A 27,181-nucleotide genomic window follows, 5' to 3' on the forward strand; every position below is an offset into this window, starting at 1 on the left:
CCAATGAGCGGCCGCCGCCGCTGCGCGCAGGCGCAGATGGTGCCGCGAGGGATTCTGGGAGTTGTAGTCCCGGATGGGGTCACAGTCACAGCATCCCAGGCTGTCAGGGGTTGGAAGGGACCTCGGAAGCTCACCCAGTCCAATCCCCCCACTGGAGCAGGAACACCCAGATGAGGTTACACAGGAAGGTGTCCAGGCGGGTTGGAATGTCTGCAGAGAAGGAGACTCCACAACCTCCCTGGGCAGCCTGGGCCAGGCTCTGGCACCCTCACTAGGAAGAAGTTTCTTCTCATATTTAAGTGGCACCTCCTGTGTTCCAGTTTGCACCCATTGCCCATTGTCCTATCACTGGCTGTCACCCAGAAGAGCCTGGCTCCATCCTCCTGACACTCCTCCTTTCCATATTGATCCCCATGAATGAGTCACCCCTCAGTCTCCTCTTCTCCAGCTCAGAGCCCCAGCTCCTCAGCCTTTCCTCACACGGGAGATGCTCCACTCCCTTCAGCATCTTCGTGGCTGCGCTGGACTCTCTCCAGCAGTTCCCTGTCCTTCTGGAACTGAGGGGCCCAGAACTGGACACAATATTCCAGATGAGGTCTCCCCAGGGCAGAGCAGAGGGGCAGGAGAACCTCTCTGACCTACTGACCACCCCCCTCTAATCCCCCCAGGTCCCATTGCCCTTCCTGGCCACAAGGGCCCAGTGCTGGCTCATGGTCACCCTGCTGTCCCCAGGACCCCCAGCTCCCTTTCCCCTATGCTGCTCTCCAACAGCTCGTTCCCCAACCTATACCGGAACCTGGGCTTGTTCCTGCCCAGATGCAAGACTCTACACTTGCCCTCGTTCTATTTAATTAAATTTTTCCCACCCAACTCTCCAGCCTGTCCAGCTCTCTGGATGGCAGCACGGCCTCTGGCGTGTCAGCCACTCCTCCCAGCTTGGTGTCATCAGCAAACGTGCTGACAGTCGCTCCATTCCCTCATCCAAGGCGCTGACGAATATATTGAATAGTACTGGTCCCAGTCCCGCCCCTTGAGGCCCTCCACTAGACACAGCCCTCCAGCTGGACTCCGCCGCATTGACCACGACTCTCTGCCTTCTTCCCTTCAGCCAGTTCCCGGCCCACCTCACTACCCTCACCGCCCCGCCGGCAGGGGGCGCGGGGGCACCACGTGGCGGGCGAGGCGGGGCGCTCCGGCCGGCGCGAGCGCCGCTTCTCGGTGGTGCCGGTAGCGGCGCTGCCGCCGGGCCGGCAGGGGGCGGGGCGGGGCGGGCGCTTCCTGGCGGCGGCGGCGGCGGCGGAAGCGGCAGCGGCCGGGCCGGGCTCCTGCGTCCCGCCGGCCCAGGCGTCCCTCGGCCCAGGCGGCAGCATGTCGGTGGCGGGGCTGAAGAAGCAGTTCTACAAGGCGAGCCAGGTGAGGCACCGGGAACCGGCGGGTGGGCGGCTCGGTGGTGCGCTCATACCGGCCGGTATCCCCTCCCGGTGTCCCTCCGTGTTCTCCCCGGCCCGGTAACCCCGTTCGGTGAGCCCTCGCCGGCGTCCGGTGATCCAGCTCGGTACCCTCCGGTGTCCCGGTGTCGGCCCCCGACACCCCCGTTTCCCGTCCCGGTGCCTCCCGGTGCCTCCCCGGGGCTCGGTGCGTGTCCCCTGTGACCGGGCTGGTGTCGCGGTGTCCCCGGTTCGGATTCTCCCCGGACCCCCGGGGATTCACGGGGGGTCCCGGGACCGGCCGCGTATCCCCAGGTCGTTGGAGAGACCCCAAAAGGGAACAGTTTTGGGGGGATTTGAGGATTTGGGGGGAAAAAAACTTGTCAAATGTGTGATTTTTAGTCAAATTCAAACGGATCCCGGTGGGGAACGGGGAGTTTGTGTCATCCTTGTAGCTCAGGGGCCACGGTTCTGTCCCCAAAAATGTGGGAATTGGCCTCAAATTGGGGTTTGTCTGCACCTTCTCCATCACCCTCTGCCTGGGGGTGACCGTTCCCCGTTCCCCCGAGCGGAGGTTTCCTTTCAAATCCTTGTGAACGCCGCTGAAATTAACAGTTTGGATTTATTTTTAAGTACTTTCCGATGTATTCTTATGTATTGTAATATATCTTCTGTATTTTTTTGTATATTAATGTATCTTTAGGATGATTCAAGAATCACACACACTCCTCTGCTTCCCCAGTCGCTGCTTTTCTGCCACTGTTTTTAAATTTAAGACGAATTTTGCACAGTTCTACCAACAGACCGTCTTTTCCAGGTGCAAAGTTTAAACCCCTTTAAGCTCAGCCCGAGCGTGTTTGCGACGTGCGTCGCCTCCTTTCCCGGCCGTGTTTACAAAAAGAAAAATTTAAAAAGGCATTTTTCTTAAACAGCAAAGCAAAAGAACAGATTCCTGAAGTCGTTCCCCCACCCCCTTTCTCGCAAACCTCGGCGTCACGGGGGGTTTTTTACGATTTCCACGGGGGAAGATTGTGCTAAGAACTCGGTGTGGGAGGATTTTGCTGCCGCGTTGGTGTCGCAGGGCAATTAGAGGTGAAAGCTCGTCGGTGAGTCAGGAGTAGCGCGTTTCTAAAGTCTAAAAACATAATTTTAAAAGCAGCTTAAGTCTAAAAACATTGTTTTAAAGACACTTGGAGAGGCCTTTCTTGGGGGGGATTTATTGCGAAGTGAAATCATATGTGGTCTTTGGGCGTGGGTTTTATTTGGTTACAGGTGTCTCTTTTTTCGCTTAAAAGGAACCATTTTGGCTGCTTGCAGAAAAATTAAACCCAGTACAGTTGTCCGGGGAGAAGTAACTTGCCCGACACGCGGACTTGGTGGCCCGGTCGCCTCGTGCACGTCCTTCGCTCGAGCGCTCCTTCTGCGCTTGGTGGCCCGTTAAATGGGGAGACAAGGTGCATTTGCAATCCCGCCGTGTGTCTTTGCAGCCGTGTCGTGCGTCCGTTCACGGGTCGCGTTGCCGCGAGGTTTCGGGAGCTGGTTTAATCCACAGGAGCCGCGTTTGGTGTGAGGTTTGGTGCCGATATCGGCGAAGCGACCGGCTTTGCAGGGACGCAGAGGCTCTGCTGCCCCCTTTGCAGCGCTGGGGATGCTTTAGGGATGCTTAAACTGGGAGCAACTGGTGCCAGTTTGGCCATTTTTCTGTCTTTTCTCCCTTCCCTTTCCACCCTCTTTCCCTTCCCCTCCGCCGGTCTCACTCCTCAGCCACCCCTTGGCTGAAGAAGAGGAGGATTAGTTATTTTTTTGGCTCCCTTAACGCCCTCGGACGCTGCCAAAACCCAACATGTGGAAGATCTTTCCTCAAACGTTATGTTTCATTCCACGGCTGTTGTTAATTGAAGGAAAACGGAGCTGGGACCAAGGTCTGCAAGGCCCTCGGAGCTGCTGGAGCGGCGGGTTTGGGATCCCCCCGGCTCCCCATGCGATGAGGGGGCTGGTTCCAGCCTTTTTGGTAGCGGGAAGGAGCAGGTTTGGCTCGTGGGCTTTTGCCGTCTGATTCCTGCGAGCCCACGTCTTACCTGGGTGAGGCAGCCGGGCACCCACACGCCGAAAAGAGCCAAGATAATATCCTGCAAAACAAAACAAAACAAAAAAAAAAAAAAGAAAAAATTAAGCTGGCAAATGCTGCAGATGGTGAGGAGTTCTGCGTGTGCATCCAGAACAGGTTTTGCTAGTTCAAAGCAAAATGTTCTTATTAAATGCAAAAAAGTAGGAAACATTCTTGCAAAAGGAAGGAGGAGAAACAACAAGAGCTTTGGGGTGGGGAGTCCCTGGTACTGTCCTTGATCCATGGGCGTCCGCTTGGGAATTTGCAGGAACCTCGTGCTGTATAAATGGTGTCATTTGCCCTGTTTTCTTAATATACAGATGGGTGGAAGGCCTAAAAACCTGCAAAACTTCCCGTTCACGACTGCGCCTGCCTGTGCCGTTTGGGGTGAACCTGACGGTTTTTGAGTGAAGCGGGTCTGTCCCCACCTGCGCATCGAACAGGCACTGGCAGGTTTAGTTATCAGCTGCTGGATTGAAGGGACAAGCCCCAGGGTGGTGGCAGCGCTGCTGTGATACGGTGGTGACACACGCGGTGGTGACAAACACGGGGGTGACAAACACATCCCCTCCCTCTGCGGCAGCAGGACTGTTCTTCCTGGGCAGGAGAAGCGGCACAACTCGGGGACAGGGGATGGTGTGTGGTGAAAAACCGTCATTTTGGGGTATGCCAGAGCCCTTTTGGGGACACCAGAGCTGTTTTCTGTGCTTGGGGAGCAGGCGCAGCCCAAGCAAAGGCGGCATCGCTGCTTTAAAGCGGGCTGGTGTTCAGCCTTGGGCGCCGCTGTCGTCCCAAACAGGATTAATGTGCTCCCAAAGCCTGCGTAGTCCAAGCCTAAACCCTGCTCGGCCTGCCTAGGCTTAGGAACCGGGCTAACGAGCGGTGGCTTCTGGTCCGAGACACAGACCAACAAGCTCGTCTTCTGCATACAAAGTACAAAACCAATTTTCCAAGAGGAGGAGAGGTGATCGCTAATTAAAACTAGCCTGCCTTTGACATGCATGTTTTCTCCTGAATTTGATGACTGCTCTCAAGGCTTCTGAAGATATTTATGAACACAAATAGGTACCGCTTGCTTTCTGCCTGGCCCAAGAGCCATTTCAGCCCAGAAAGACCAAGCCATTCCCATCTCTTTTTTTTGCCCTTTGTGGTTATTTGCTCTTGCCCATACATGGGATTTCCTTTATTTCTCTTCAGCTGAGCTTCTTTCTGCAGTGGGTTTGTGCTGTGCTTTCAAATGTGAGGTTTTTTTCCTCTCGTTCCCAGCTTTAACAGCTACCTTTTATTTTTTTTAAGGATAAGTCCGTCCTTCTAGCATCTGGCTCTCCGGGGCTTTCTCTCGCAGGCAGGAGTTGCCTTTCCGCTCGCTGCCTTTGCTCCGTACGCAGATGGGTGATGGTTTTCTCCGGATATCGCAGATGTGCTGTGCAGCACAGGATCTCCTGCTGGCAGTGAAATGGGAAGCGCAGCGAGCAGGAGAACCTTCCGCATGGAAAACCAAACCCGCGAGGCCCCTTCCCCTGGCCGGAGCTCGTCTGTCCGCGCCGGCTCTCACTGCAGATGCTTTGGGTCGTTCCCCAGCTCCACCTCGCTGGTTTAGACCGACACACCGCAAGTTCAGCTGTGTGTTTTTGCTCAAAATCTCAGCTGCCGGAGCTTAAAGCACAGATGGTGTGGGGTGGGAGAGCAGAGGATAGAATCACAGAATAGTTTGGGTTGAAGGGACCTTCAAAGGTCCCCCAGTGCCACCCCTGCCATGAGCAGGGACATCTGCACCAGCTCAGGTTGCTCAGAGCCCCGTCCAGCCTGGCCTGGGATGTCTCCAGGGATGGTTCATCCACCACCTCTCTGGCCAACCTGGGCCAGGCTCTCACCACCCTCAGCACAAACAATTTCTTCCGTATATCGGGGATCTTCCAGATCTGCAGTGGTGTGAGAACTTCATGCTGACTTCTCTTGAATCCTTCAGCAATTATAAAGCCAAGAGTGGGCCCGAAATGTTTCGTGTGGTGGCTTTTCTGCTTTCCCAGGCTGCATCTGTGGGTGACACCCTGGGGAAGCCTTTGCTGGTGCACTGGGGCTGAAACTTCACCCAGGAGAGCACCAATAGAGGAACCAGGCACCCGGTGGCGACTTGAGATGCTATTTTTGGGCTCACATGTTCTTTTTGAACTGTTCTGGTGAATTTTGCACGCCCATAACATGCAACCGGCGAGCATGTTGGCCTCAGCAGCAGGGTCGGAGGAGCAGGAGATCCCGGGAGCAGGTTGAGATCCCCAGGAAAAAGTGGAAACCCTGAGAACAGATCGCTCCTTGGCTTTTCTGCCTCGGTGGTGGCTGCATTCTGGTGACAAAGGCAGGACAAGGGCCAGGTGCCACGATGGCACGGTGAGCAGGTAATTCCTGCAGGAGGTAGTTGGCAGTGTCGGGCTCTAAGTTCCTTATCTAGAAATGGGAATTTGGACTGGGGAGTGAAGGCATTTTGCAGATTCCTGCCGGCCTGACCTTCCCTCCCACACTACCCGGTGTTTGCTCTACTAATATTAACCTGGGCTGGAGTCCCCTGCAGCCTCCCTAGTTTATCTTTTGATATTAATCTACTCCCGAGTCCGGAGGAAAGCCGGATTTGCTGCAACGCGGTGTGACGTCCCTGCTGCTCCACTTGCCAGCCGAAGTCTGGCCAGGAGGGAGCCGAATTCAACCATCAGTCCCCCCGTCCTCGCTTGACACCCCGAGCGCTTTGCTGCGCCTGGAAATGTGTTTGCAGATCCACGTAGGGCAGGTGAAAAAGCAGAGGAGGAGACACGTTGTGGGGAAGGATCCGCGGCTCGAGGCTGGGGGGATCCTGCGGTGTTGGGAACGCTGAGTCCTCATCAGCATCTGCCCGTCTGCCTCGGGGTTTTCTGTCTAAAATGATCTATTTATCCAACTCTGTGTTTTCACAGGTTATGGGTGAACTACTGAAAGTGATGGCGTGGAGGGGGATGGTTTGTGGATGCGGTGGAAGGAAATCCTTCCTCCCCGCTCTCCCTGCCAGCACTTTCCTCCTGGGAAAGAGCAAAATAGGGATGAGATCAGGCAGGCTGCCTTGTAAAAGCTGATTCATTTCTTTTGCACGTTTTTCTTTTTTTTTTTTTTTTTTCCCCTTGTCTCCCCCATCCCTACATATGCCAGTGCCTTTTGCCAGGGCTCGCAGCCCCATCCAAGCCCCGGGTGGTAAAACTGGAGGGACGACAGGGCAGCTCCTGCCACCTGAGACTGCAGAAATACCAGTGTAAAAAATCAAAATTATGGGCTCGATGCCCCTGGGGGATGGAATTTGTGTACGGTGGGGTGTGAGGGGTTATGACAAAACCTGAACCTGCTGCATCGATGTGACTGTCGCTTCTGGAGAAGGTTGGAGCTTTGCTCCCAAGCAGGATTCCAAACTCCCCGAAAGACTAGAAATAGAATAAATCCGCAATCCAGAAAGCCTTGGGTTTGTAGTGCCAGCTGAACTCATTCGCATGGAAACGCAGTGATGCAGCTCGACGCGGATGCTGTTTCATAAGAGGACTGCGCTCGCCGTCCTTTCCATCTTTTTAATTGCGCTGATTAAATCATCAGCCTGAGCCGTGAAGTCGGGGACCTGGAGCCAGAGCTCCTGTCACTGGGGGTGACTTTTCCTGCAGATCTGCTCCCTCCTGAGCTGCTCTTTTCATAAGTCACACAACTTAGTGCAAGATTCAGCCCCTCTTGGCCTCTCCCTGTGATTATAAAAGCGATAATTCCTTTTTTGTTGTTGTTTTTTAAAGGTTTCCTCTTCCCCTTGGCCCCATCGTCCCTTTCATTGTCGATCCCGTGGTTTTCAGGAACAGGTTCCCGTTGACAGGAAAGGGCCGTATTTGGGATAAACACGCTGGTCCTGGGTTTCGTTGCCGTTGTGGGTTTGCAGATTGCACCGGAGGATGCTGGTGAGATCTTCAACCTGCCCTGGGGCCAACACGGTCCCCCTGAGGTCCTGGACCTTTTGCAGCAGGTGGAGAATCCATCACAAGAGAGTCTGGGCTGCTCTTGCTTCCAAGAAAAGCCTTCTAGCCCCTGGCGTGTGTAATTAGCTTCATTCCCGATACCTTATTAATAAAACTAGTCTCTTTTTTCTTTTAAAGCCACTGGGAAATGGAGAATCTCTCTCGTAATAACTGGCTATTAATAAAGTTCATGATACTGTCACTAATTAGATTGCTTTTTTGCTCAAAAAAAAAAGGGTTAAATGCATCTCCATAATGAAATCCTGTCTTTCAGAGAGAAGACAAAATTTGCATGATTAAAGCTTTAAAGGGCCTTTTCTAATTGAGAAAATGCTTCATAATTCATCCTAGAGCTTGAAAACTAGGCTGCATCTTCTTGTTGGCCCAGGCTTTATTCATCAATGATAATTTATTAACCGCTTTCTTGACCAAATCTGTTTGGGCTTTACAGGAGTAGCGATATTTAAATTTAATCTTGCCACCTTCATGATGAAAAAGGCAGAAAAATGGTGAGCAATTATCTATGTATGAAGCAAATCCACTGCGTAAGAAGGTGCCGTTCTTGCCAAAATGTGGTTTTTTGCCCTGGTTTTCTCTCCGTAAGCTCTGAAGTGGAGCATTTAGAAAAGATCATTTGTTGCTGACGCGTGTCCGTGCACACGCTCTTGGGTGGACTTGGGGCCGTTGGGCCGGCGCAAATCTGGAGCGCCAGATGTCAGTGTAGTTTTCCCTTCAGAAAGATCCTCCTAATTGTGCGGGATGAATTTTAAAGACCGAGGAAATCCACACTTTTGTGCTCGACGAGGATAACACAACCTCGATGTTCTCCACCACAATTTCTGGTGCACCTGCCGCTCTGGCTGCGGAGAGCGACGCGTCGATGGCAGAGTCAAAAAGCAAACTGCGGAGGGGTTTTTTTTCACGTTTAAACTGTTCTGAAGTTGCTGTCGGCGAGCGTTAATGATGCATCGGGGCTGGGAGCAGAGCTTTTGGACGAACTGACGTGGGGTTCGGTCCGTCTCGCCGTTCCCGCTCGCTCCCGACAGCCGTACGGACGTCTGCTCGCTCCTACCCGCTCTCCTTTTCCTTCGGATGCCGTGCTCTGCTCTGATAGCCGCCAAGCTTTTCCTAGTATTCAAACGAACGAGGAAAACGCGTGTTTATAGTGTTCTCGATGATTTCTCACCCTCTTTGATGTCTGTGTACACTCAGATAGCGCTCGGGCCGTGCTGGAGGTTGCCCTTGGCCAACGTGTCTGTGCTGAACGTGCTCTGCGTGGGGCTCCCGCTGTCCCTGCCGAGCGGGGAAGAGGGTTTTGTACCTTCCCTTTGGTGGAGCTGAGCTCCTGCCTGAGCTCAGCATTGTTTTTGATCCCATTTCTGTCTGTAAACCTGCCGGGGAACTCACCTTTACTCTTCCCTGAGCTCATTAACTCTCTTTGCCACCCAAAACTGAGTGTCAGCCGTGACTAAACTTTTTAGGTAATCGCTCAATGTGTCGTGTCAACCTGGCTTGGTCTCGTCGTGCTGCAAATCCAGAGATTCTTCTGCCTCCTTTCCAGTTCCTTGACAATCTCTGGGCTCTGGTGCTGGTTTTGGGTTTGGTTTTTTTTCTGGCTGATGCCACTTCATGTCGTGCACCCCAGGGAGGTGTTTTCTCATCTGTCTTGCTTTGCACAGCAGCAGAAATCCCGTCTGCTGCTTTTTTGCAAGCTGTCCTGTGGCTGCGGTGTTTTCCACAGGGACATACAGGTGTCCTAAGCCCCCTGGTTCCTTTTTTTCTCCTGTTTTTTTAGTTAAATCCCTAGGATCATCATCCAGGCGGATCTTTGGGGCCAATCATCCGTCTGCCAGCTGAAGGCAGAACCGCTGCGTGCTCGGCCTCGGTTTATCATTGAAGCTTTGCAGAAGAAACCGAGGGTTGTGATTATTAGAACTCACTTCTAGCGCGTTGTACTTTTATATCGCATTCAGCGAGCGGCTCCAAGCCCTGGACACGAGTTGCTCGCTCGGCTTTTCCCCCGGGTGCGCGGTGCCGGGTGGAGCGGCCGCGGAACGATGGCTCAGCAGCTTTGCAGAGGTCAGGCCGTGATTCACTCGGGCTCTTCCGAGGGGGGACGGAGGGAGGTTGCGCAGGAAATCTGGATGCAAGGCAAATATTCCACGTTTCCTCTCGGTTTATGGGCTTCCTCTGAGTTGCTGTAGTCACTGCAAGCGGGTGAGAAGGGGAGAGACGAGAGACAAGAGCTGCTGCTTTTATCCTTACGTGTTTTTGTTTTCCCTCTTAACATGACCCAATTATATATATTTTTTTTTCCCAGCTGAATAGAAATTGCGTCTCATTTGGTGCAGAGCATGTGAGAAATAACTAATAATAGGAGAAAATATTTACGACACGAGTGGCTATTGCTGCGTGTTGGGAGGTGCCCCCGTCCCTGCAGCGAGAACATTTCAGGTGTCTCCCCGCTGCATTTTGAAACCTTTCTGCTCTGGGTGAGTCTGTTTTTAAGGCAGTTTTGTGCCTTTTCAGCAGCCTGGCCCGGCCCTGGTTCAGTATTAGCCAGGGCAAAGCCAAGCTGGGGGGTTTTGCTCAGGGAGGGAAGGAGGTACCATCGTTCTGCTGCTGGAAGAGTTTGCTCGGAGAGCACCAAGATGAGCACGGAGCTAAAAACCTCATAATAATCAATAACCACAAGCGTGATTTTTAAATACTGTCATGCGACAGACAAGGAAAGGACGAATATCCCGAGAAAACGGGCAGCGGCCGCATTGCAGCGTATGTATCTGCCCGACCTCTGCCAGCGTGACCTGCTGGCTGCTGCTAAAGTTACTTTTATTTTTTTAATTTGTGCTGTCCTCATTCCTCTGAGCCCATCTGCTGGATGGAGATGAGTCATCCGACAGCGCTTTGAGGAGGTGATTTGCCAGGTGGCTCCCTAGAAAGCTGTCTTTGCATGCGGCAGCTCTTTCTTTGCACTTTCTATATGATAAGATTACGACCCGAGGTCACTTTGAAGGCTTTTTGCCTGGTCGGGAGGGAAGGGAAGGAGCTCTTCATTGTTCTGGGCTGACCTTCCTGCTCAAAATTAAGGCAGTTCCTCCGGCGTTGGGTGGAGAGTGGCCAGATCTCCAGCTCAGATGGTGAGGGGGTGGAAAGCTCCGTTTGTTTTTAGGCACGTTTTCCGGGCGCACGTGTCTGGAGGCAGCGGAGCCACCTCTACGTGCCTTTGCACGAGTGCTGGTGCTGGGTGGCGAGTCTGGGGTGGGACTGGCCCTCCTTGTGCAAGATGGGAAAAATAAAGGCAAGAAAGTTCAGGAGGATGTTGAGAGTTGGATACCAGGCTAAAAATGCTCCTGGGGAAGGGGCTGGAGCACAAGTGTGATGGGAGCGGCTGAGGGAGCTGGGGGTTCAGCTGGAGAACAGGAGCTGAGGGGAGACCTTCTGATCTCTGACCTGCCTGAAAGGAGCTTGGAGCCAGGGGGGGTCGGGCTCTGCTCCCCAGGAACAAGCGCCAGGACCAGAGGAAACGGCCTCAAGTTGCGCCAGGGGAGGTTGAGGTTGGATCTGGGGAACAATTTCTTCCCCAAAGGGCTGTGGGGCATTGGAACAGGCTGCCCAGGGCAGTGGTGGAGTCACCATCCCTGGAGGGGTTGGACAGACAGACATGAGGTTCTCAGGGACATGGGACAGTGCCGGGGTGGGTTGTGGTTGGACTCTGATCTTGAGGGTCTTTTCCAACCAGAATGATTCGATGACTCTATTTAGCAAGGAGATCAGACAATTTAGGTGCCAGTGGAGCAGTCGGGTGCCCCAGGACGGGTTGGGTCGATGGCTGGGCTGACGTTGGGGACCAGCAGTGAGGTCTTGATCAGACAGGCAGGATGGCCGGAGCTGTAGCTGCTGTTCCTCCTCCTCTGGTTCTCCCTGCAGCCCAATGGGGATGTGAGAAATGGTGAGACAGCGTCTGCCGAGTCACATCCACCTTCTGTTTTTAGCTCTGCTGCTCACCTGCTCTTGACAGCAGGCAAATCGCTTCCTCTCCATTCTCTTTCCTCTTCTCGCACTTGTTGGTCTTCTCTCCTTACAGTGGCAGCTTTTGGGGTGAAAAAGTCCAGTGGGTGCAACAGTGCTCGGCCCCGTGAGGACCATGGAGCTGCTGGGTGTCCCCCCCATTTGGAGCACGAGCATCTGCTGGGGAACGTGCCCTCCTCTTCGTCACAGGGACAGTGGTAATTGTGCATCCCCTGTTCCGCACAATAAACCCTTAGATCTGTTTTCTTCTCCTTAAAGTAGGTCAGAAGTTGCTCAGATGAGCGTGTGCTTTGCTGTGGGCGTGCCGATTGCTCCCTAAACTGGAGTGTCTGCTGTCTCTCCTTAAGAAAGGATGCCTTCCATTTTTAATTTAAAAAAAAAAGCTTAAAAGTCTCTGAGGAGGCAGAATACAGGCAGGTCTACAAAGCTAACGTGAACAGACAGAACTGCAGGCTGGCTGGGAGAACAGGGATGTGCAGTAAAGCTCCTCGTCATTTTGCATCAGCTGCTGCTGCTCCACGGGAACTGGTCGGTTGGGAACTGGTCGGTTGGGAACTGCTTGGTCATCTCGTCCCAGTTCCAGCCCCGGGTGCTCACTGCTGTGATGACCAGGAGCTGGAGCTGTACCGGGAATGGTGAGGCCTTGACACGACATTCGCGTGCTCTGGATACCAGCTGGTGTCTGCTGTCAGACCAGCACCTTCCAGTCTTGTCTCATTTCGCAGGATTACACCAGGAAGGTGACAATTAACTTTTAATGAGACACTTTGTGTTGGCGAGGACAGGCAGCACATCAGAGCTCAGGTGTCTGTGGGGGATTGACACGGGCCTTGGGACACCTCCCAGTACAAACTGGTCCTGCAGGAGCCGCTGTGGTGGAGAGATGTGCAGGGTGCTCAGGGAGGAACCTGGGATTTCATCGAATCGTTTTGGTTGGAAAAGACCCTCAAGACCATTGAGTCCAACCACAACCCACCCCTGGCACTGCCCCATGTCCTGAGAACCTCATCTCCGTCTGTCCAACCCCTCCAGGATGGTGACTCCAGCACTGCCCTGGGCAGCCTGTTCCAATGCCCCACAGCCCTTTGGGGAAGAAATTGTTCCCCAGATCCAACCTCAACCTCCCCTGGCGCAACTTGAGGCCGTTTCCTCTGCTCCTGGCGCTTGTTCCTGGGGAGCAGAGCCCGACCCCCCCTGGCTCCAAGCTCCTTTCAGGCAGCTCAGAGATCAGAAGGTCTCCCCTCAGCTCCTGTTCTCCAGCTGAACCCCCAGCTCCCTCAGCCGCTCCCATCACACTTATGCTCCAGCCCCTCACCAGCTCCGTTCCCTTCTCTCAACTCGCTCCAGCACCTCAAGGCCTTTCTTGGCGTGAGGGGCCCAGAACTGCCCCCAGAATTGGAGGTCTGGCCTCCCCAGTGCCCAGCACAGGGGGACGGTCACTGGTCCCACTGGCCACCCTGGTGCTGATATTTCCAGTTGCTGCAGCTGGGATTTGGCCTCTCCCGGCCGCGCTGTTAGAAACGGGGTGTGTTTCAAGGAGGCTTTTTTTGGGGCTCCGCGCCCTCTTTCCCGAGTTACGTTTCTCTCTCACTCTCAGCTCTAAAAGAGAAGCCTCTTCATCGGCCGTTCTCCCCCTGTGTACGCACATACCATTCCTGCCTCTCCCTCTAACCAGCCTCCTGCCGCAGCAGTTACTTTAAACAATTGGTCTTTCATTTCCAAAGATCTTCCACCACCGCAACCCTCGATGGGTTTTGAACAGTGAGGGCAAGTTGGGATTGTTCACGTTCCCACGTCCCTGCAAAGGAAACCGATAGAAACCCCCTGTGAGCGGATGCTCTTTAAAAATCAGGCTGCAGAAACCGCAAATTGTGATGGGGTGACAAGAAGCGGCCGCATCTCGTCCCTCTGGATGATGATCCGTCCGGGCTGGACGCCGTGCTCCCGGTGATGGTGACACCCGCTGGGCTCCAGCCGTGAGTTAAACGCACCTCCCTGCCTCTGCTCTCAGCTATCTAGGGCATCTTTTCGCTGCCAAGAGCCTTTTAATTAAACATGGATGCGAAGAAAGGGATTGATTCCCGGCGTCTCCGCTGGAGTTTGCGTGCGCCGCCTGCTCCGGCCTCGTCCCCCGCCCTGCGGCGGGTTTGGTTGTGCTGCCAGGTAAACAGCCGTCCCGTTTTAAAGCAGTTTTTTTGTCTCGCTGGGCCGTAACGCCCAACTGCATCGCCTTGTGCTAATATTTGTTTTAGGAAGCATTTAGCCTGGGTTGCTGTAGCAGCACGGCTGAGGGTTTTTTGTCGCTGAACCCTGCTCCTCTCTCTGAGCTGCTTCAGGTTTAACCTTTTGGTACGTGTCGTGTCCTGGCAGGGCTGGGAGATTGAAGAAACCAGAGAGTATAGACTTGTTCTCATCTGTCACACCAAGCCAGCTGATGCGCTTCAGCATAAGCCTGCCAGAAAGTATTTGGGCCGCTGAATTTGGTTAATGATTTGCATGTCTTACCTTGCCCCGTCCCTTCCCTGGCTTCACATCCGTCTGGTTGCAGCGTTCAGGGGAGGTCAGGTTCCTAACCAGGACAAGACAGGCTTGTCCTAGGTCTTTTTTTGGCTGTTTGAGAAATAAAAGTGCAGAAAAATAGTCACCACATCCTCAGAAAAGCCCCCGAGCCAGTCCCTGGAGGAAGCTGTGCTGGGATGTTGCACCAGCAGCATTTTACCCACAACCTCAAGGTTCACTTAAGACTCTACAAGCAATGCGTGGATGTTTCCTTCCATCCTTCTGTCCTTCCTTTCCCATCCTGCAAGCAAAGAGCGAACTTTTTTATTAACTTAATGCTTCCTGGAGAAGTTCAGCCTCCTCCTCGCCAGCCTTCGCGGGCTCTTTGCAGCAGCGTGACGAGATGCACGATGCAGCACTTGGGAACTTGGCTCCCGCTCGGGTTCGTGATGCTCAAGGTTAAACAAGGAGCCGGCGAGGGCTTCGTGTCTCGGTTGTGGGGGGAATTCTGCATCCATTTGTCTCCCTGCCTGGGAGATTTGGGAGCGCGGGGACGGGGACGTAGCCGCTGCGGATGGCACAGACCCTCCTGCTTTCCTCCCAGTTTAATTAGAGCCAGCGGGGAGAGAACCTCAATCTTATTATTCCTTCACAGCAGGGTACCAGTAGCATTTCTTGGACGTCAAAAGGAGGATTAAATTAGTCTGCGAGTGAGTTTTTGGGGGTTGTTTTTCTTTCTTCGCGTCTCTGGGAGGGTGTTAAGCCTCCGGAATCTCTGGTGATCAGTGCCTGTGACATGGCGCGCAGCCCCGATTACAGCCCAGCTGCTGCCACGGGGGTTATTTGCAGCTTTCTGGGCTGCAAATCTGTGGGTGGCTGGGTGGAGAACAGTGGGAATGCAATTTCTTGGGATAATTGTACCCTTCCTAGGTGTATTAACAAACACGGGAGGTTTCCAGAGGTGTAACCTTTACCAAAAGCGATCTGTGCCCCTTTTTGGCCGTGCAGGTTGCGGGATTTTTGGCAGGGGCCGAGTGATAGCAGCCGGGAATGAACTTTGCTCTGCTGAGCTTGTCCTGGCAGGCACAGCAAATGCTTTGTGCTTTGGCGTTTGTGGTTTTTTGTTGGTTTTGTCTTTAAATATACACTTTTTTTCTCTTTTTTCCCTCCCTATTTTGGAGAGAAAAATGAGATTTTGCTGAAATGCTGAAGATCTTACAGAATCATTTCGGTTGGAAGAGACCCTCAGGATCATCGAGTCCAACCATAACCCAACTCTAGCACTAACCCATGTCCCTAAGAACCTCGTCTGAACGCCTTTTAAACCTGTCCAGGGATGGTGACTGCCATCTTGTTCTTCTTCATAATAACAAGCATTTCTTCTGCACATCCTGCTTGGTAACTTGATTTTTGGAGGCTGAACATGACAAGCAGGGCTGGTGTGGAGTCTCCGAGCGCTTTTGAAACTGGCTGGTTACCTAAAGGGTTTGTTGTTTTCTTTTTTCCCCCTCGCCTTTTCCTCAAAAAAATAAGGAATCATTTTGCATCCCCGTGGGAGCAGGAGGAAGAAAGACTTGATAAAATCAAGTATTTGATGTTGAAGTAAACAAACCTGTATTGTTCGTCCAGAACTGGAGCTTTGACTCCAAACAGGAGGATCCTGCAGGCACCGGGGGCTCCAGAGTCCGCGCCTGTTCCCGAGACCACTTTTGATGTCTGTGTAGGTGATTTACTGTCCGTTTGGACCAGTTTGGGGCAAGAAAATCCCTAATTTTGGCCGATCCGTGTGTCCTGCATCCCCAGGCGCTGCCGCTTGCTTTGCCGCACCAGCGTGGGGCTGGGAAGGAAACTTTCCTCTCTGTTTGGGCTGCAGGGAAGGACAATTTTAGGTGGATTTAATAAGGCATTTATTATCTTTCAGCTCGGGCAGTTGAATGGTGAGGTTCGGGGAGCAAGGCCTTTTTTCACATGGAGCAATATTTAGAAGAAAGCTGAGAAGCCCTTCACACAAATAGCCAAATCAGCGCTGGCTTTCCAGCTTGTCAAACATCTCGCCTTTTCTCTAGTTTTAGAACAAGGTGTCAGAGATGCTTTGATAAATGGATATGAAAGCTTTACCAGAGCTTCTGCAGGTCTCTTTATTTTCTGCTTACAAAGAATTGAAAACCTCCGTGCCCTAGATCCTCCAGCGCTTCCCCCGGGAGGGATGGTTTGGGGTTTTGGGGGGTCTCTGCTCCCTCCAGACTCTGTTTTTGTGCTGGCTGCTGTGAGCACAGCGTGTTCATTCCCTGTTTATTTGCATTTTGCCGTGTGTGAAACCGAAGCTTTGGCTCAAAATGGAGTCGAGAGACAATTCTGCCGCTCGTTTTTTCCAGCAGGCGTTGGAGTTGGAGCTGCACGGTGCGATTTAAGGAGCCGTGTAACTTCTGTCGGGTGAGGAATATCCTGGCTGAGCCGTGCTTGGGGAGGGCAGGAGACGTTTGGGTTTTCAGTGGGGCAGCGTTAGCCAAGAGTCACATTTTTTTAACGTGCTTCGGGCTGTTTTTCCACCTCCTTTGTCTTGCAGATGCTGCCCGGACAACTCTTCTTCCTTTCTGTCCCAGGGACTTACTCCATGAGCAGCTTTAAGGAGTCACGACCATTCTTGATTCCTCCTCCCTTGTTCTTTTTCTGCAGCTGGTCAGTGAGAAGGTTGGAGGCGCAGAAGGGACCAAGCTTGACGATGACTTCAAGGAAATGGAAAAGGTGAGTAGTGAACAAGAGAAATCTCTCAAATTGCCCATATAACCCCTCGCCGAAGCCCTGAGCTGGTTGGTGTTCACCGCTACTGGTCGTCTCGTCTTCCCCACAGAAAGTGGACCTGACCAGCAAGGCTGTTACAGAAGTGTTGACCAGAACCATCGAGTACCTCCAGCCCAACCCAGGTGAGTGCCTGGAGCTCTCCACTCCCCTCTGCCCCCCAGTTTTCCGGGGAAAGAGCCAAAGCGGGGGCAGGGAGACATCAGACAGAACCTTTTTGTCCCCGAGATATTGGTCACCAGCCCATGGCCACGTTCTGCATCAGGTGATGATCCCGATACCCCACTTGCCCCGGGCTGTAAGATGCTGCTACTGCTGTTGAACAGTGAAAGAAGAGACACATCTTTCACCTTGGACCTAGAGAGGCCCTGAAAGGGACCCATTTTTCTTGGGATATTCAGAAAAAGTGGCATTTCTGGGCTGGGAAGGGGTGGTTTGCTTTGTTGGCATCTGGAGCCTGCTGTCCTCCCCGCCAGATTCCAATTGCGCTCTGGGGACTACGGGAGGGCTGGGGAAACTCCTTTGGCCTTCACCGGCGAGCTGTGGAGAACTATTTTTGCTCGCTGTCTTGGAAAAGCAATTTCTCTTTTGGGTAGCGCATGATATTTCTGGTAGATGAAGACAATAGAGTTTCTTGGCTTCGGGTGTAGCTTGGAAAAAAAATTTTTAAAAAATGTTGGCAGTGACCAGCAGCTGCTGGCAAGTCCCGAGCAATCGCAAACGCGGCTGTGGGTGTTTCTGTGCCAGCTTCCAGGGCCAAGCTCACCATGCTCAACACCATGTCCAAGATCCGCGGGCAGGTGAAGAGCCCCGGCTACCCGCAGTCGGAGGGGCTGCTGGGGGAGTGCATGATCCGCTACGGCAAGGAGCTGGGCGAGGATTCCAACTTCGGTGAGTGTCCCGTGGGGCCGGCTTCACCCCCGGGAGCGTGCGCATGAGATAGCCAAGGCTGCTGCCAAATTTCCAAGCTGTTATTCTGAATTCTGGAAGGGTTTTTGTGACCCTCTGTGTCACCGGACAGTACTGGGGGCTCTTAAAAGTGCCCCGGCGAGCAGAGCCCAGGTGTCCTGGATCCCAATCCCTGGCGTTATGTGCAAAACCACCTCTTAATTCTTTCTTGTTAAACACTAAAATAAAATTGCATGTAGGGAAAAAATGCTTCCTTGCTTCTAAGCAGAACAACCGTGACGTGGAAACCAGATCGAGCGAGATGTGGAGTTTTACGGTGCAGTTTCCAGCTCGAGCTCTGCCCCAGGGAGGCTGTAGCCCGTAAATCTTTTTTTTTTTTTTTTTTTTGCGTGGCATTTCTCACAGCCACGTGTGACTCGCGGGGAGGCGGGCGGGGGTGAAGCCTTTCGGTGACATCAATTTTAATCCGCTAAAACATCAGCCTGTGCACGTGACGGCCCCGCACAGCTGTCCCGTGGCTCCCAGCGCCGGGAGGAGCCCGTTGGCCGCAGGAAAATTAAAAAGCTCTGGCTACTTTGTGGGAATGACAAAGGAATCTCGAGAGTTTCTCTGGCCAACTCCAATCCCGGCATCTCTCTTGGCTCGCAGGAGCCAGAGTCGTTACAGAGAGTGAAGGGGAAGGAAGTTTTTAGAAGAACACACCAAACCTGATTTCCTCTAGTAGCCTCTCTTGAAAGAAACACTTAACTTGATAGATTTTGATGTTAGTACTGCAGCCCTCCCCAAGACTGGTTATGTAGAAGTATCACAGTTGAAATAATTCTTCTTGCATATTTATTTTTCCAGCTGGACAGTGATGTTCTCACTTTATCCTCTCTTTCGCTTGTATATTCTCCTGTGCTAATGTCATGCTGAAATGGCTGATTTGCCAAAGCTGCACAGGAATAATTTAATCTATAAATGGTTTCCACTGGAATAAAAAGCCAAGACTAAATGTGCTTTGCTGTGAGTCCCTGCGGCTTAGTGGTCATTGTGGCAAGAGCCTTAGAAAAGCACGAAACAAAATAGGTGTTTATAAGCAACTTGGAGCTCTCTGATTAAGAGGAGAGAAGGGATCAGGTTGGCCCGATGCAGGTTAGTGTCTAAAATGAACAAAAGGTTGCAGGTTTGCTGCCAGCATCTGGGGAAACTGGAAAAGTTGCTCAGAACGCTCTGGGCTTAAAATTGTCTGAACAAAAGGCCGGGTCAGCCCAAACGCAGCTCTGTCCCAGGCTGTGCTTGCCAGCGGTGGCCGAGGTTAAAGCCAGTTAGCAGCTCAGCAACTCCCCGAGCTAACAGAGAGTTTAAAAAAAACTACTGGTTTTCAAAAGTATTTTTACCTTTTTCCTTCCTCTGCGTAGCTGGTAGAGATCGTTCCTGTTTTTCAGAGTTAAAAAACGAAGCGCGTTGGTGAAGCGTCTTGTGCGGCGTCGGTACCAACGGGCAATCGCTGGCTCTCGCGCCGAGCGCGGGGATTTGCTCCGGATCGAAATGCGGGAGCGTTGGACAGAGCTTGCACACGCTGGGTGTCTTGGCAGAAGCTCTGCATGCAGATTTCAGCTCTGTTTAACTGCCTGGCCCTTTCTCCCTCCTCCCTTTCTCTTCCCTCTTCCTTTTCTCGCTCCAAGGTGATGCGCTGCTTGACGCTGGCGAATCAATGAAGCGGTTGGCTGAAGTGAAGGACTCGCTGGATATTGAAGTCAAACAAAATTTTATTGATCCCCTCCAGAACCTGTGTGACAAAGACCTGAAAGAGATCCAGGTAAACACCACCGTGGTTTCCTTTCCTCCTTCCTCTCTTTAGTTTCTGGCCTCTCCTGGCTGTTAGCGCATGTCACCGCTCGCTGGCGTTGAACCTCACCACGTTCTTTACAGCTGTTGGCCCTATTCTGTTAGTAGCCTGGATTCTATACCATAATTTTCAAGCTATGAGCAAACCTCCCTCTAGGTTTTTTACACGGCAGCTCAAGAAGCTCCTTTGGTGTCTCACCGGGGAGCTTGGTAGACACAAGAGACAAGTCTGTGCAGAGCACGGCCAGGCTTTGTAACAGGATCTGTCCTAACCTGGAATTCACAAGGCAGCGCTCTCGAGTGAATTTTCACTTACGGTGATGTCCTGGATAAAATAACCACCAACTACTGTTTCAGCACTTACCTGTACTCCCATTCTACAGGCTGATTTAAACAGTCCTGCCCTGAGCACTCAGGGATGCGACGTCCGGAACCTGCATCCCAATTCCTCATCTTCAGAGATCCTCGTCGCTCTGGGGGAGCTGGAAGTAGCATGAGGAACAGATCTGGGCTGCTCCCTGCAGCGTTTCCCTCCAGCTCTGTGCTGGAAGGGGTTGAAATCATGTCCCCGTTTCAATTTGTTGAGGGTTAGCCGCAGCAATAATCCTCTGCCAGGCTGCATTTGGATGGTCCACTCCTCGCTGTCACCTGGCAGAGCCTTGAGCTCTTCATCTCATCCTGGAGCCTCTCTGGGGTCTGAGCAAAGGTGGGAGCTGCAGAAACATGTGCTCCAAGATCAGGTGTCTGAGACACATGGACTTGGCCTGTAATTAGAGATGCCTTCCCAGCAGAAGAGCTCGACTGCTCCCAGTCTCTGTTTTTTCTTCCTTCTTTTTCCTTTACTCTTCATCACCATCCTCTTCCCAGCACCATCTCAAGAAGCTGGAAGGCAGACGCTTGGACTTTGACTACAAAAAGAAACGACAGGGCAAAATCCCCGATGAGGAGCTTCGACAGGCCATGGAGAAATTTGAAGAGTCCAAGGAAGTGGCTGAGACCAGTATGCACAACCTGCTGGAAACCGACGTGAGTGTGTTTCTGTGCACGAGGGTGGGATCTCTTGAAGGACATGGAATTAGACACTAATTTCCACTCTCGTTTGTGCCAGCGTGGTTTTGCTTGGTAGGCCTTTTGTCATTCCTGTAGCCCCTTGTCCTGATCCAGCTCTTGTCCAGAGCAGAGGGAGCATCCACGGCTTCTCTGGGCAGCCTGTTCCACTGCCTCACTACCCTCATGGGGAGGAATTTCTTCCTCATACCTTATCTAAATCTCCCCTCTTTCAGTTTAAAGCCACCCCCTCCTTGTCCTATCACTCCATGCCCTTCTAAAAAGTCCCTCCCCAGCTTTCCTGTAGGTCCCGTATGGGTACTGGAGCCTGCTCCGTGGTCTCCCCGGAGATTCTTTTCTCCAGGCTGAACACCCCCAGCTCTCTCAGCCTGTCTCCAAAGCAGAGGTGCCGCAGCCCTCTGATCATCCCACTTTGGTGTGATCCCGCAGATCGAGCAGGTGAGCCAGCTCTCAGCCTTGGTGGACGCCCAGCTGGACTATCACAGGCAGGCGGTGCAGATCCTGGATGAGCTGGCAGAAAAACTCAAACGCAGGTGAGTTCCAGAAGGGTCGGTCTCAGACGGTCCTGGTTGCTCTGAAGACCATAGAATCATTTTGGTTGGCAAAGAACCTCAGGATCATCGAGTCCAACCATAACCCACCCCTGGCACTGCCCCAAGTCCCTGAGAACCTCATGTCCGTCTGTCCAACCCCTCCAGGGATGGTGACTCCAGCACTGCCCTGGGCAGCCTGTTCCAATGCCCCACAGCCCTTCGGGGAAGAAATTGTTCCCCAGATCCAACCTCAACCTCCCCTGGCGCAACCTGAGGCCGTTTCCTCTGGTCCTGGCGCTTGTTCCTGGGGAGCAGAGCCCGACCCCCCCTGGCTCCAAGCTCCTTTCAGGCAGCTCAGAGATCAGAAGGTCTCCCCTCAGCTCCTGTTCTCCAGCTGAACCCCCAGCTCCCTCAGCCGCTCCCATCACACTTGTGCTCCAGCCCCTTCCCCAGAAGGTGAACGCAGCATGGTGGGGACAACATGGTGGCCACAGACCAGCAGAAGAGCACTTAGATCACCTCCGTAAAGGCAGGCACCTGTGATCCACCCCCAGACCCTGTGTTTTCCAGCTCTCCCCTCTGTTCAGAAGTCCCTCTCCTGCCCGACGCTGCTGCAGAGGTGGTGAGAGGCAGATGGGTGTCTGGCAGGCAGAGCCACGGAGCTGCCTGGTCTTGCTGCTCTCCCTGCCCCTCCTCGAGTGCCCGACCTCTGCAGCAGCCCTGGGGAACGTGCGGTTCCTGCCAAGGTGCCAAGAAACACAGAGCTGCTGTTGAAATACTCAGCGAGCTGGTTCACGTGGCTGCTGTGACTTGCACGGTCGCTCTTCCTGCTGCTCTATCTCACCTGAGCGAGGGTCCCCCCAAAGCCTGGCTGAAGAGTCATAGAACCACAGAACAGTTTGGGTTGAAGGGCCCTTCCCAGCTCCCCCAGTGCCCCCCCTGCCATGAGCAGGGACATCTGCACCAGCTCAGGTTGCTCAGAGCCCCGTCCAGCCTGGCCTGGGATGTCTCCAGGGATGGTTCATCCACCACCTCTCTGGTCAACCCGGGCCAGGCTCTCACCACCCTTTAGGAAGCAGAGGTGGCTTTGTCTCTTCCCAAGCCTGGCTCGAGGTGGCTTGGACAGAGCCAGAGCAGCGACTCAGCCTCTTGAGGCGATTTGGCATTGCTGGTCTTTCCTTGTAAGAAGAAACTGCTGAGTGGATGCAGTGCCTGGCTTGAATTAAGAGCTGGGAGGATCCTGCTGAGTATGAGCTTTCCAGCCGCAGCACGAGTGTCCTCTGCTGGTCTGAGCTGCCCGAGCCACCTTCATAGCAAAGCCTGGGCCATGTGGCCCTCTCAAAAGGAAAAGTCCCAAACCCTGGGTGAGATCCACCTTCAAAATGCCCCAGCACAGAATGTTGGGCAGATTCTTGCCTACAAGCCAATTTGCTCCCATGCGTAACCACCGAGGAGAGTAACTATCATATGGATCTCATAATATTCTGGTTTGTATTTCGATTTATCTGCATTTCTTTTCCTTTTTCCAGGATGAGGGAGGCTTCCTCGCGTCCCAGGCGGGAATACAAGCCCAAACCCAGGGAGACATACGACTTGGGAGACCCTGACCAATCTAACGGGGGCTTCTCTTACAATCCTACCCCCAAAGTCCCAGGTAAAGTTGTCCTCTGTGTGTATGTGCACACGCAGGTGCCTCTGGAGCAGCCTCCTTGGGATGGAGGGGAACTGCTGTCCTTGGAAATGAAGTTTCTGGAGTGTCGGATGTGCCTGCACAAGCTGGTGGCTCTGAAAACGTCAGAAACGCCTCTAGACTTGGGCTGTTTTTCTCTTGGGGCCCAGCAGCCTTTGTGATATCGGCTTTAGGGACGTCCCAGCGGCGTCTCCAGCCTGGGCTGCTCTCCTGGAGCACCCAGCAGTGGCAAACAGGGAAAACGAAGCATCCTTCCCTCCCTCCCCGCCTTCCATCACCTGCATCCATCCCTCCCGGTCCCGGCGAGGCAGACGGGTTTCTAACACAGCATGTGGGCCCCCCCTGTTTCTCCGGACAGCTCCTTCTCCCTTTGGACCTTCCCCTCTCTCCAGTTCACGTTGTTTTAAGCATGTCTCTTTTTGTTTGGAAGCAGCTTCCTCCTCTTTCCGATCCGACAAGCCGTTCCGGGCCTCCGTCAGGAGTATCCGTGAGTTTCCTCCCTCCTCACTGCATGACGTGTGTGACCATCTCTCCCCATCCCTCCTCGCTCCTTCTTCCTGTGATGCTGCCGCTTGGAGCCGCTAACACCTCCATGCTGAACCTGGCCGGCAGAACAGCTAAGCCGAGCTGAGCTAAGCCTTGAGCTAAGCCCCAAATTAAAACAGCCACGCTATATCGGTGTTTACCACCCCAAAGCTGGGGCCTTTGCTCACCCAGAGGAGCGGCATCTGCTGTCATCACACAGGCGCGTCCTGCGTGAGAGCGCAGGGATCAGATGCTCCTCCATGAGGTATCCGACATCTCGAGGGTTACCCCGTTCTCGTTATGAGCCCCCAGCTTGGGTCACCCCCCTCCAGCTCCTGTTTCTCCCCCGTCCCCCCCTGCCAAAGGCTGGGGCAGTGGCAGAGCCTCGGCACGCTGAGCCGGGCCCAGCGGGGCAGCGAGGAGCCTGCAACGCGTTGTGGGGTGATGTGGGGTCTGTGGGTCAACACTCCTGCTGAAGGGACCCTTTGGGGTCCCTGTTGGGGTCCCAAGGCCAGGCTGGGGCTGCGGCTCGGTGGTGTCACCGTGGGGAGAGCTCGTGGGGGGCAGGAGGACTGGAGGAGCCGCTGTGGGACCAGCTTGTGGTGGTGGGGCCAGCCTGGAATTTTGGGAAGTTGTCTTAAAAAACACGGATCTGCTTGGCTGCCGCTTTGGGGTGTTTTCGGCGTTCTCTGGGTCCCGTCTGGCTGGGGGTGTTCACAGCCCAGATGTGCTGCTGCCGTCCATGCCGTTCCCTCTGCGCCGGCTGGAAAGCTCTGGTGCAGGGGGGTCTGTGTGAGCTCGATCCCTTTTCAGTAGGATCCCCACAACCTGCCCATCCCGAAACGTGAGTGCGCAGACAGAGCGAGCAGCACCTTTCCCTGCTGCAAAAAAATCCCCTTTGCAGTCAGAAGGTCTGATGTTTAAATCATGGAGCTGACGGAGGGGAAAGACACTTGCGTTTTCTCCCCATTTTTTTGGGAGAGTCTTGCATGCAACACTGAGCTGCTAATTGCTTTGAAGCCCTGTGCCCAGTTGCAGTCCTCCCTGTCCCATCACCCTCAGGCTCGGGGTGACCCCTCTAGAGCAGAGGGACCCCCGGGTACTTGTCCACCACGTCCTGATGTCCAACCCCGTCACCTATTAACTCATGAACCGCACAGCAGGTTCTCACATATCTACAGGAATAATGTGGCTTTTCACCACCTGGTTTCTAGTGCGATGTGGTCTGATTTAGGTTGGAGTTAAGCTTTGTGTAGGGGAATTCCCGGCAGGAACAGACACCACGGGGTGCTGGAGGCAGAGATCTGCTTTGGGAGAAGCTGGTGAAGAACAGAAAACCATTTTGGCTGGAAAAGCCCCTCAAGATCACCGAGTCCAACCGTTAACCCACCGCAGCCCCTTCCCCAGCTCCGTTCCCTTCTCTCAACTCGCTCCAGCACCTCAAGGCCTTTCTTGGCGTGAGAGGTCCAGAACTGCCCCCAGGATTCGCGGTTTTTCCTGCCCATTCCCAGCACAGGACGGTCGCTGCCCTGGGCCTGCTGGCCACACCAGTGCTGGTACCAGCCAGGATGCTGGTGGCCTCTTGGCCACCTGGGCACACGCTGGCTCGTGTTCAGCTGCTGCCACCAACACCCCCGGGGCCTTTTTCGCTGGGCACTTTCCAGCCGCTCCTCCCTGAGCCTGTAGCAGCAAGAAAGCAGAGGAACTTGAGAGCTAAAAGCAGCTAAAGGAGTTTATTGGGAGTTAATTCTTTACTATCGGGGGCAAAGCGATGGGGCAGCTTCTCCCAGGCAGAGCTGGGCTGGGAAATGAGTTGATCCGAGCGATGATCCCGTGCGGTGTTGGGATCCGGGGGGCAAGGGGTGTGCGGGGGGTCTGCTCACCTCTCCCCCCCATCCTCTCCCCGCAGCCCCCCTGGACCAGCCCTGCTGCAAGGCTCTGTACGACTTCGAACCCGAAAACGACGGCGAGCTGGGCTTCAAGGAAGGCGACATCATCACCCTGACCAACCAGATCGACGAGAACTGGTACGAGGGGATGATCAACGGCCAGTCGGGCTTCTTCCCCCGCAACTACGTGGACGTGCTGGTTCCGCTACCTCAGTGAAGCGGCATCGCTCCCGTCCCCGCTCCATTCCGCCTCCATCCCACACCGGGACCCCGTTCTCTCTGCGTCACCTCGGGGCGAGATTGCCACCAAGGGAACAAGCCGGAAGGCTCGAACAGGCCCCCTCTCCCCCGCTGTGAATTTGGTTGTTTTAATTTTTTTTTTCTTTTTTTTTTTTTTTTGTCCTTCTGGTGCTTGAACTTCGGTACTTTGCGCACCCCGCCAGGCCCCCCCCGGCTGTACCGTTGTCACCGGCCTCTCCCTTGCCAGATTTTTTTTGTCTTTCCTTTGGGATCGAGCATCGGGATGAGCCAGGTGGGAGAGCCGGGACGCGTCCTTCCCGCTGAGCGTCAGCGCAGGGAGTTGCACGGCCCAGCGGTGGCGGGAACAGAGCCCCCAGCCCCATGGAAGGGCAAACCCTTTGCCCCCTCCCCATTGAACACTACCCCGCTCCCCACAGCCCAAACCCATGTGGGACACCGGGGAGGGACGCTGTGGCACAGTAACACTACAACACCCACCGAACACTAAGCCAGCCCTGCGGCGCGGGTGCTGAGCCCTCCCTGGGGCTCTGTGCTGTCCCCCCCACCCCGAGGGACAGAGCAGGGATGTCCCCTCCCCGTGTTATCCCTCTGCCCCCTCCCCACAGAATTTAACCAGGGTTGGCTGTTCCCTTCTGCCCTCGATTTTAAGTATTTGAAGTCAGGTTGTGTCAGGGACCTCGGGCTTTTCCTGCTACACCCTCTCAGAGCTGGGGGATAATGTGGGGTGGGGGGGACACAGCCCGGGGTCTCCCCGCTGTGGGGCAGAGCAGGTCCCCCCAAATCTCTGCGCTTCTCCCCAGGGAGCCCTCAGCCCCCTGTCCCGCAGGACCGGGGCTCGGCTGATCCTCACGTGCCTTCCCTGTGCCCCCCACCTCTGTCCTCCTTGCGGGGGGACCCGTGTCCCCCTCTGTCCCTGGGCTTGGTGGGAAAAGGCATCGTACATCTCAGAGCTGCTCCTGCCGCCCGAAGCGTTCCGTATCGCGGGGTCAGGCTGGGGGCCGGCAGAGGCAATGCTCACACCGTCTCTCCCTGGTTTTTCTCGCTAGAAAAGTGGGGTTTTTCCCCCTGTTTCCTGGGCCTTGGCCACACTCCACCTCTCCTCCTCCTCCTCGTGCTGCAGCACGCCCCTGTCCCTGCTCCTGTTATAGTTCCACAAGCCCTCTATAGGGATTTTAGCCGTGCATGTCGATGTGTGCCCATCCCCTGCCAGGCTGACCGGTGACCCCGCTCCCCGACACGGGGGGCACGGGGCAGCCCCCCCTGGATCCCAGCAGCGCAGGGAGCCCAGGGGACTGTCCCCTCCCCGCTGGGGACCAGGGTCACATCCCGGGAACGCCGGCTCCTGCTCAGGTGGATTGAAATGCGTTTTGTCAGCTGGGACAACTTGCTAGACCTTTTTTTTTTTTTTTTTTGGTAATGGTTTCTCCTGGTTTTCAGGGGGAAAAAAAAGACGACCCACAAATCTCGACTTGTATCTCGGAATGAAAGTATTAAATGTTTTCTTCTTTCTAACGGCTGCGTCCTCTCTGTGAGTGCACAGCTGGGCTGGGGGGCTCGGCAGGATGTCCCCCATTCAGCCCCAAGCCCAGGCAGCAGCACCAT

The 27,181-nt window shown here is 54.2% G+C and overlaps 1 protein-coding gene across 2 annotated transcripts; it reads left to right on the forward strand.

The window, feature by feature from the left end:
• The first annotated feature begins 1,245 nt into the window (after window positions 1-1,245).
• SH3GL1 (SH3 domain containing GRB2 like 1, endophilin A2) lies at window positions 1,246-27,091 on the forward strand. Of its 2 annotated transcripts, XM_065652318.1 has the most exons (10): window positions 1,246-1,413; window positions 16,752-16,820; window positions 16,927-16,999; window positions 17,622-17,765; window positions 19,451-19,584; window positions 20,481-20,639; window positions 21,111-21,214; window positions 22,744-22,868; window positions 23,338-23,391; window positions 25,339-27,091. In XM_065652318.1, the coding sequence occupies exons 1-10, from the start codon at window positions 1,369-1,371 to the stop codon at window positions 25,533-25,535; spliced, it is 1,104 nt and encodes a 367-aa protein (XP_065508390.1). In that variant the 5' UTR covers window positions 1,246-1,368; the 3' UTR covers window positions 25,536-27,091. The 2 variants fall into 2 exon arrangements, with proteins under 2 accessions (XP_065508390.1, XP_065508391.1); XM_065652319.1 differs by lacking the exon at window positions 23,338-23,391.
• The last annotated feature ends 90 nt before the right edge of the window (window positions 27,092-27,181 follow it).

This window comes from Caloenas nicobarica, chromosome 27, assembly GCF_036013445.1.
Source record: "Caloenas nicobarica isolate bCalNic1 chromosome 27, bCalNic1.hap1, whole genome shotgun sequence".
In the NCBI taxonomy this organism is placed as follows: domain Eukaryota; kingdom Metazoa; phylum Chordata; class Aves; order Columbiformes; family Columbidae; genus Caloenas; species Caloenas nicobarica.